The 10254-nt window shown below is 38.4% G+C and overlaps 1 protein-coding gene across 1 annotated transcript; it reads right to left on the bottom strand.

Moving 5' to 3' along the window:
• Nucleotides 1-3958: 3958 nt before the first annotated feature.
• bhmt (betaine-homocysteine methyltransferase) lies at nucleotides 3959-9056 on the bottom strand. Its single transcript, XM_051412870.1, has 8 exons — nucleotides 8896-9056; nucleotides 8608-8740; nucleotides 8389-8501; nucleotides 8012-8203; nucleotides 6331-6478; nucleotides 5101-5283; nucleotides 4787-5015; nucleotides 3959-4705 (listed from the first exon to the last, which is right to left on the bottom strand). Exons 1-8 carry the CDS (start codon nucleotides 8917-8919, stop codon nucleotides 4525-4527), a joined length of 1203 nt encoding a protein of 400 aa, XP_051268830.1. The 5' UTR covers nucleotides 8920-9056; the 3' UTR covers nucleotides 3959-4524.
• Nucleotides 9057-10254: the final 1198 nt, after the last annotated feature.

The following is a 10254-nucleotide window of genomic DNA, read 5'->3' as shown; positions in this document are numbered from 1 at the left end:
TTGGAGGTTGCGTGCGCGTTGTTAAAAATCCGGGGAGGGATTTAACTGGTGCACCCTTCCCCCCACCGAGCTGCGTTCAGGTGCCGTGAGGAGAATCGTAAATATGGAACTTCTTAAAAAATATAGAAAAATAAATGTTTAAAATGCGAAATGAAGATGTTTTTTTTTTTAAAAAAAGCTTTGTGGTGTTTTTATTTTTAATTCAATTCAAAGGGGCTTTGTTAGCACGTGTTTACATTGCCAAAGCAGGATAAGATAAGATTGAAATTCAAATTTGGTCCAGCAGTGCAGGGGAAATGTAGTGCAAGAGCAGAGAAAGAATAAAATATAATAAAATAAAAGTATAAAACATTAAATATATGTGTGTACACTTCGTGTGTTAAAGTGGAATATGGTCCAGATCAGATGAATAACTGTACATGTGCTTAACAGGTTAATAGTGATTCACATTTTACACACTTGCTAATCCCTTGATCTTCATATACTGAATGTTTATGTCTTGCTGTCTCCTTCCCCACTTGATAAAACCCCCACACCTACCTTTCCTCCCCTTGTCTCCATTGGTAATCACATTTGGTCTGATCACTACTTTTTGTCTTATTTCCCGTTGAAAGTTAAAAAAAAAAATTACATTGCGAGCAAATTTACACAAACTGTTTAATCATCCTCATTCATCAGAAGAACTACAACCACTTTGTGACAATGACCAATCACTACTTTGTACCACTACTAAAGAGTGTATACTGGATTTATGGAATGAGTATTTACCAAAAGGGATGTTGAACTTTGGATCAAATAAGAAACCTTTCTCATGCAGTTGAAGAATGATGACCTTAGAAAAACCAGGCTAGGTTTATTTACTGGCCTCTCAGGGAGGAACTTGAATTTGTTTTGCTTGGTTGTATAATCCTGACTGGTATGTCTCTCCTGTCTCAAATCCATAAACAAATGAGTTATCACTAAAACAGCCACTAAAATAATATACTGCACAACAACTCAACCATCCACACAAAAAAAAAAACACCCCACACCTACCTTTCCTCCCCTTGTCTCCATTAGTAATCCCATTTAATCTGTTTACTACCTTTTGTCTTATTTCCCTTTGACTCTGACGTTAATCACGTAACGTCCATTCCACATACGGTCTCTCTTGCTTTTTATAGATTGTATGAAGATTGTTTAAAGAAATTGAAAGTGACGCAGATCAACAACAAAGAGACATATTATTCATATGGTATCAGGATTAAAGGAGCGTGAGAAGTAAGAATTTCATTACCAATGAACTGTTGTACATATGGCAGATCAATAAAAACAGAACTACTACAGAGTAGACCAAAGGCCTCACAAAGAGACGTGAAATTCAAAATAAACAGAAAAAAGACACAACAAAAAACAACTACAGATGCATATTTGTTTATAGTATAAATTTATAATCCACATATATTTTTTTTAAGATTACATCTTATTTTTTTATGTAAAAAGTCTGTAAACTGACCATAAAAATGTCTTCATCCTGTAAGTCGTCTCAGATATTTTAAAGTTAGACAATGAGATCACAACAACCGCCTTCATAACAAAAAGCGTAGGCACACAATGTCTCCCATGCGGCCTGAAGGCACCACAACAGTCCCTTTAATAAAACAGTTTATTTACTAACAGAGTTTATTAAACCAAACAACAAACAACAAACAACAAACAACAAACAACAAACACAGAGTAAATCCGCGTCATTAAACTTCTACCGCTCTATAATTTGATGTCGTCACTCTCAATGTTCGTCAATGTCGCTCTTTCTCTCGCGGACGTGCACGAGGAGCATAAACATCTGCACGTGGGCAAATCCATGACGCAAGCGCGCAGAGAACGTGCGGACGGCTGGGGGCCGTACGGCGACCTGACTGGGACAAAAGACAATCATTTAAAAACAAACGTAGAAATGCTTCAAACTGCGCAATAATAATAATAATAATAATAATAACAATAATAATAATTATTATTATTATTATTATTATATATTTTTATATTTTATTATATTATTATTATTATTACTATTATTATTATTATTATTATATGTATATTATTATTATTATATTATTATTATTATTATATAATTATTATTATATTTATATTTTTATTATATTATTAGTTTTATTATATTTATATTTTTTATTATATTTATATTTTCATTATTATATTATTATTATTATTATATTTATATTTTTATTATATTATTAGTTTTTATTATATTTATATTTTTTTATTATTTTATTACTATTATTATTATTATTATTATTGGCTGTTAAGATGAGTAGTTTTTATAATATTAAAATATTATCTTTAAAAAAATATATATTAATTTAGGTGAAATTCACATCCACAAAAAAATGTTTGTAACATAAAAACTTTATGTAAACTTTATGTAAAATAAATAAAACCATTCAGCACTCTACAGACACCAACGCTTTAAGAACATTTAGTAGATGTAGATTGTCAAAGAGAAAATGGTTTATTTATTTAAGAAGTTGCAAAACTATGTTTTTAAAGTTTTCAAACGACCTGAGACAAAAGTCTTTGCTTCCTGGTTCAACAGCGTTTAAATAAATGTGCTAATAAATGGAACATTAATTTGTTGAGGAGGAAAAAAATCCCAATTAAAATGTAGAATTAAGTAATGTAGTTCACATTAAAGACGCTTTAAAGCCCATATTCATTGTTCAGGTTGGATTAAATTCAGTGTTTCTTAAATAGATGCTAACCCAAAACAGGTAACAGATCCATTTTTGGTCCTAACTGTATATTTAAAATTATTTGGTTTATTTCTTCTTGTAGATGGAGAAAACACACTCATCAGTCAATATGTTAGCTCAAAAACATAAAACAAAATGTGAGTAAGTTGTTTAATTTCTATAAACCGGAGGATGATACTGTGGCTGCTGGGCTTCCTGTCGGGCTATATTTCAGTTCCTGGATCCAAAGATTCAAATAAAAACATTCAGTTAGTTTTAGTTATTTGCAAAAAAAAGACAAAAAGAATAATTAAAAGCATGTTTCCTGCCTTTCTATTCAGACTTCTGGTGGACAGAAAGCGCGTTGAAAGGTGAGTTGGAAAGATTTTATATATGGTTCACTGGGTGAAGGTCGTGCATTATATCTATTAAAAGAAGTCTGCCAGTGGGGTAGCACCACATCCAAATATTTCCACATCACCGTGTAGATACAATACATCCCCTGAATAAACACAGGAAACCTCTATTCCCTTTGGGCATCCAGTATAAAACACACACACATGAATCATAGCTTTAATAACTGCTGTGTGACATAAAGGATACAGGAGCATTGTAATGTCTACATAAAAAACATATCATGGAATTTAACTCTTACTTGATTAAAACTAACAAATACATTATCTACTAAGATTGTGTGTTTTGTCCACTAGAGGGCAGCAGCAGCACTTGTAAAGTCTAAAGAGTAACACGCTTGCTATTGTTCAGTGGTGATAGACGTATATTTAAAGCGTTTACTGAAGTAAAAGTACTTATTCTACACTGTGAAAATACTCCACTACAAGTAAAAGTCCTGCATTTAAAACCTCACTTATGTAAAAATATGTATTATCAGCTAAATGTGCTTAAAGTATGAGCAATAAAATGGTTCCTGTCAGTGTTTTACTAATATACATATATGTTTTTGGATTAATGTGCTTTAGATGTTGGTTAATTTAACCATTTTATACACTCTTGGGTAGTTTAATCTACAGTAATGCATCATTATCTAAAAGATAATCATATTTATAGTGTCACATAATGTATCTAAATAGTCAGAAAAACAGCTGGTTTTCAGCTTTATGACGATGCATTTTCCAGCTAAACCAAGAGGGCGTTTAAAAGAGTTTATTTAGCTGAAGTAGAATAATTTTCTCTACCCATAAAGGAACTCAAAATTAAATAAACTCAACACATTTGGAGATACATGAGTTTTATTGGACAGGAAGGGTGTAACAAAAAAACAAGGAAAGCTGTCAGACAAATGTAGAGGAGTAAATGTATAAAGTTGCATAAAATGCTCAAGTAAAAGTACCTTGAACTGGCTCAACATACTCTACAGACCAGATTGAGTTTAAACTTCATTATGTTTTCCACTTTGCTTCCTATAACTATCTGTCTCTAAAGAAAAAAAAAAAAACAAAAAACCCTCACACACGTGCATATTTTAGTCAATTATAAAGAAGTTTATTTCTACACATCATTCAATTCTTTTGTAAGACAACAATCAGGCACTTTTGGAGTGTTAAGGCAGAAACTTGTGCTGCATTCACAGCTGCTGTTTTTGTAGTCACAGTAATTTCACATGGCTCGCAGTTGTGATGATCTTAGCTAATTTGAAGTGTCAGCATGAGACAGCAGTCGTAGTAAAAATGGTCCTACAAAAAAAAAAAAGACAGAAGACTTCAGCATTTTGAGCTTTTTGGTATGTAAACTTTAGGGACTGAGTACGCCGTCCCCCCTGGCTGCCTCGGAGGGAAGCTCAGTGGGTTTTGTTGGCTTTGTCGAAGAGAGCCTTCAGCTGCTCCTGGGAGGTCGCCTCCTTCTGCTGCATCAGGTCAGCGTGGCCTTTGGTGACACCCCAGCCGTCGGGCATCGCCATCGAGGGGCAGAAGGGACGGCCGGACGCCGGCTTCAGCTTCTCCCAGTAGTCACGACGGGCCCTACAGGAGGAGGAAAACGTTAGAGATCTCCTTTTTTGGCCCATTTCTCCCCCCCTCCCTCCAGTTTGGTTAAAAACCTACCTGGCTCTGACCCAAGGCTTTGTGTGCATCTCCAGGCCGCTGCCCCAGTTGCCATGCTTCTCTGAGCCAGCAGGCAGGAAACCCCTCTCGGGCGCCAGCTCCTCAGCCAGGGCGCGGACGTGATAGGGCTCAAACCCACAGCAGCCTCCGATGTAACGAATGCCGGCGTTGTACGCTTCCCGGGCGTACTTCTGCATGTCCCATCTGGTCAGGATCCTGGGCTCCAGACCTGTCGGAGAACACGGGCGTAAGAAATGAGTGTTTTATTGTCTCAATTGTAAAACAGTCGGAGTGAGGAATTGGACGATACGTACTGAAGGGGAACTCGGGTAGGTCGATGAAGCCCTGGCAGTTGCAGTCGGGAGTGTGGTAAGCAAGCGGCTGGCTCATGTAGTGAGCCTTCAGCCCGGCCTTCTCCACTCCCTCCTTCATCAGCTTCACAGTCTTCACGCAGGTCTCCGGGTCAAAGTGGCAGTTAATGCCGACAATCTGAGCGCCTACGAAACAGGAAACATCAGAGCTCAAATATGTGACAAAGTCTTTAAAATGCAGATACAACAGATTTTAAATTAGTGCAGTTTGTGTCACATTCAGGTCATTAATGCTGTGCTTTCCTTCCACTGGAGGGCGCCAAACTCAAACGTTTAACTACTACACATACAGACTTTAAAAAAAAACAAAAAAAAAAACATCTCCAGTGGGGATCTCAGTTCGGACTTTGAGACTACAAATTAGAGAGCCAAGATTCACATAAAATTCTCTTTGATGTATTAGATTGTGTGATTTGATGTATCAGTGATGTAGATGCACATCTCAGCTACAAACTCATTACAGAAAGTCTGAGTTACCAACCGAGTGCATGGAGTTTGAAGGTTTTGGGTTTATCAAGCAGTGAATTACATGAAAAGATGCTAGTGAAGTGCATCATGGAAAATGAAGGATGCTTTATAAACATTTGGGAATAAAAGTGAGGATTTCTTGTGAGTTTCACAACTTTATAGGGATGGTATATTAAATTGCCAGAGCATCCCTTTCATTGCAACCATTTCCCTACATTATTATAAGTGTATTAAAACTAAAAGGATCAAATAATCTCACTTTCTATAGTGACGTACGCTCAGTTGCTACTTTATTATTAGGTGTCCTGCAATAGTCTAAACACAAACTACATCCCCCGATTATTCACATCCAACATCTAATGAACAATAAAATTGATTAAGACCTTAATGATGGAGAATTCATTGCAGGACTTCTGTTTTAGCTTGGTGTTCCTAATAAACTGGCAAAGTCATTTTAATAGATGTGTTCGCGTAGTCCTGCCTCATGTTGGAAAGTCTGCCCAGACCTCGAGATCCTGGGAATCCTGAGGGGGATGCTTGATCTGTGACATCTGCCAATGACTCTGGATCTAACCTCTGTCTCCCCGAGCATCACTTTAAGTGCCTTCTACGTCTTTCTCCACACCTCCTATGATGTGATAGTTAGGAGAGTGGCTGTGCACCCACTGTGGGACAAGATGTTAAAAGAGTAGATTTGAGACATACCAGCTTTGACGAGTCTGACGGCACAGTCTCCAGGGCTGACTCCGTTCAGATCTCCCTCAGGTCCAATACACAGAGTTGCAGCCACAGGCTTCCCGGTGGTCTTCAGAACCTGGACTGCCCACTCGGCCTCTTCCACATGCTCAAAGTACTGCAAGCCCATCAAGAATATTAAATGATTAATCTTTTAAGCTGCAATGGGTCTATATTGTTCACATTAATTGAGAACTGCAGTCCCATTTCCTTATATTGCAGATTTAAAACTGCTATGGTTCTCTTTATAAGAGATCAAAATGATTATATGTAGAAGTCTGCAATTTTACTACTTTGGTTCACTCTTACAACTCAGCATCATTTCCCACCACAGCAGGAGGATCTTTAAAGATAAAAACAGCTCTAAAAACCAACTGTGCATCTGCTCAGCACCAAACATTAGCCTCAGAGTCACTGGAGAGCAACTGTTGCCACCATATCAACTTAAAGAAGGTGATTATATGTCAGTGTTGTGTTCACAGCTCGTTTCTTCTGCCCTCAAGTGGCCAAAAGAAAAAGTTACTGCAGCTTTAAAAGAGATTCCAACACAATGAGAGTTCAGCCTCCAAACACGCACTTATAGCATAGTGTATTTTAAATGCCATGAATGTTGTACAGAAACGCAACACGTTCCAACATGTTGGTCCTAGTTTTCATAAAGCCAGGGGATTATTGGACCAGGTTTGACTTCCAAACTATTTGTTACATCACAAATCATGCCTGTAGGCCCCGCCCCCTTCAAAATCACTTTCCAGATTTCCAGCAGATGAATGTGAAAATGTCCTTCTAGGTCAGTGGTTCCCAATCTTTTTCCTAAAGGAACCTCTTTTCTATCGTTCAGTAAACTGACAATCAGGATCACAATCAGAAGTTTGTTTAAAATGAGTCATTGGAGTGAATTTTGAGCAGATTGTGTTTTGGGAACTTTTTTAATACAATTCTGTCTAGATTATGTATTTTTATCATTTTTAAACAATCATAAAAACTTAATAGGCTTCTTTTTTCAACAAATTCTGTGTTTTCTTCTCCCGGAGGCTTGGCCATCGTTTCAATAGACAGTTAACTCACAGAAGTGAACCAAGTTCTGAGCTATAGGCCTACTGTGTATATTTTCAAGAACAACTTTCTAGTCAAACTAAGTATATACACACAGTGACGATCAAACATCTAACATTAGGAAGGAAGAACAGGTTTTTAAGTGGAGAGATTGACTTTAAACACTGGGAACTAATATTTAAACACTTGATCTCTGAACTTGTTCTCAGTTACCTGAAGAGTTTGAACCAGTAAAAGATTATTATTCTTTAGATGTGTCATTCTTTGGCTTTAAAAACAGACAAACCACAGAGTTTAAAACTTATTCTACTCATACTAATGTGAAAACAGCTGTATGATGTCCCTGGAGGGAGCTTTTTCTAAAGTCTGAGAATTATAAAATGTGTTTAATTCATGAATACATGTTATTGGTTGCATTACAGGACACACGTAGGGTCCAGTGTAGTCGGTGCTCTTTGTACACTCAGGATCTCTTCGCCTCTGCTGCTTCGCTTCACCCCCCCCCCATCTTTATTTCCTCCCTTTTATCGATCAGATAGTTAACAACAGCAGCTTTAATATAAGGCAGTAAAAGGATGATGACTGTTACACATACCTCTGCAATCAAGAAGTCCACGTCCTTCTTGACAAAGACATCGATCTGCTTCTTGAAGATGGCCTTCACATCATTCTCGCTCTTGCAGCTCAGGTAAGAGGGGGTCTGAGAGACTCCACCTGCCACCAGAGCATCCCCCTCATTGGCCACCTCCTTGGCCAGGTCACAAGCTGCCTCATTTATCTGCTGTCCCTAAAAGAAAAGAAAAAAAACCAACCAGAAAGATACTCAGAGAGGGCATGTAAGTTCAAGTGTTTCCATGCTTTTGGTTTGATGCCAACTCTGCTGCCAAGCTGCCATCCACCTCTCCATGAGGCTTCAGAGCAGCTGCAGGCAGGCGCACACACACACATACATATTAAACCTTCTCTACTCACAGTGAAGCGCTGAGTGTGGCCTCTGTTCTCCAGTTTATCATCGCTTGCGTAGAAAGTGAACGTCTGCATGACATTGGAGCCAGCCCTCAGGAACTCCCTGTGCAGCTGCCGCACTGCAACCACACAGATCCGGCGTTATTTTCATCACACACACACAAAACTGGACGTACAGGTTTTTGGGAAACATTACATAACGCGAATAAGGGAGAAAAGCTGTACCCGCTTCAGGGTGCTCGGCTGCAGCCTCAGGTGTCCAAGGTCCTGCTTTGACGTACCCTCTCTTCTCAAGGGCGAAGACAAAGCCTCCGTCCCCGACAACGATCTCCCCTGCATCCAGTCGCTCCAGAATACCCTGCGTGGCAAAAGAAAGCGGATCACAGCACAGAAACGTTACTTTGATGCATGCAAAAAAAAACCCCACTTCCTCTGTGCAGAACAGTGCGCACACGCCACTTTTAAAACCCTGCAAACAAAGTGGAGCTTAAATTCAGGAAGCTCGTCTCCTACCTTCTTAGCTCCAGCTGGTGCCATGATGATGATGATGATGTGATGGTGATGATGATTATTGCAGCAGTGACCGGCCCACTCCTCTCAGCTACAGCGTCCCTCTGAGTTTGGAAAGGGCTTTGTGGAGGCATCCATGCTGCTTTTATAATGCAAGGAGGGTGCGGTGCGCCTGATGTCACCCAGGAACCGCCTGCCTCTTTTTCTTTTTTGGCAACTTTGCACAAGACAACCTATTGTTCGCGATAGTGCCGCAGAAAGGCGAGACTCTTCTCCTGTTAATGTGTTTATTTTTGTGGGGGGTTTAAATATGATGATTTAGTGTTGGTGAGAGCAGGATGTTTGTCAGTGGGGAAAGTTTAGAGAGTTCGACTCATGCAGAGCAATTATGATCAGGTTTAACTGCATTTCTGCATAAATTAATGCTAATCAGTGCATTTTAAGTGTTTTCTGATAATATTTAAGCCCTTAAGGTTTGGGAATGATGGGGTGCAAACTGCAGGGGGGAGCAGCAGCAGCCATAGTGCTGCCAGTGTGACTGTGAATTGTGTTTTAAATCAGCTTTTCTGGAAACATCCCAAACCCAGAAACCAGAAACATGTGATGAATGAGAGACGTTTTATGAGCCCTGATCCACATGCAGGATTATGATTGAGTCTGGAGCCTGATTTCACACCTTCAATCCAACAGTTAAACTTTAGAAATTAAATATTTTTGCATATTCTGGATTTTTCAATAAGGGAGAAGGAGGAGATTTTAGTTTAAAGACCCCTTTCTGCTCATAAAGTCAGTGTTTCTTCGTGTTCCTACAGTTGGACATTTGAGCTTCACTGTGCAGAATGATGTATGTGCAGAGGTCCAGATATGCAACTTATATAAGTGTGATGTAGAAACTTGAAGCCAGCAGTGCACAGACACTGAGAAAGGACTTTACAGTGAAGGAGGAGACATCTTGTGTGCAAGCAGGAAAACTTTAGAAATGAACCAAAATCTGCATATTTATTGAGTTTTTAATGTGGTAGAAGGAGTAGATGTCTTTTTAGGGATTTAAATGTGGAAATTATACTTTTTTCTTGTTAAGAAAACATATTAGAAGCACATTATTGTTCTTTGTTTTAGCTCTTTTAAGATTTTTTAATGAAGCTTTTTGTATGTAAAAAACCCCATAAAGAACACATTATTCCAAGAAGAGTTTGTTTCTTATATGTCTGAAATCATTTCTGCTGCTGAAGGACCTTCAGTTGTATTTACACTTAAATGTTGCTTAAATACAAACTATATGTTTGCATGGACTGGACTGCAGCAATAATGTGGTTCTTCCACCAGAGCAGCGGTTTGGACCCCTTAAAATAAAGTTACAGT

This window comes from Dicentrarchus labrax, unplaced genomic scaffold (genome assembly GCF_905237075.1).
Source record: "Dicentrarchus labrax unplaced genomic scaffold, dlabrax2021, whole genome shotgun sequence".
Lineage (NCBI taxonomy): Eukaryota > Metazoa > Chordata > Actinopteri > Moronidae > Dicentrarchus > Dicentrarchus labrax.
This window is presented reverse-complemented; position numbering and strand designations above follow the sequence as displayed.

Coding starts and splice junctions, on each gene's coding strand:
- bhmt (XM_051412870.1), bottom strand. CDS start 8,919: ATGGCACCAGCTGGAGCTAAGAAG. Junction 8,204..8,388: donor GCCACACTCAGCGCTTCACT/GTGAGTAGAGAA, acceptor CTTTTCTTTTAG/GGACAGCAGATAAATGAGGC. Junction 6,479..8,011: donor TGGACTTCTTGATTGCAGAG/GTATGTGTAACA, acceptor ATGGGCTTGCAG/TACTTTGAGCATGTGGAAGA.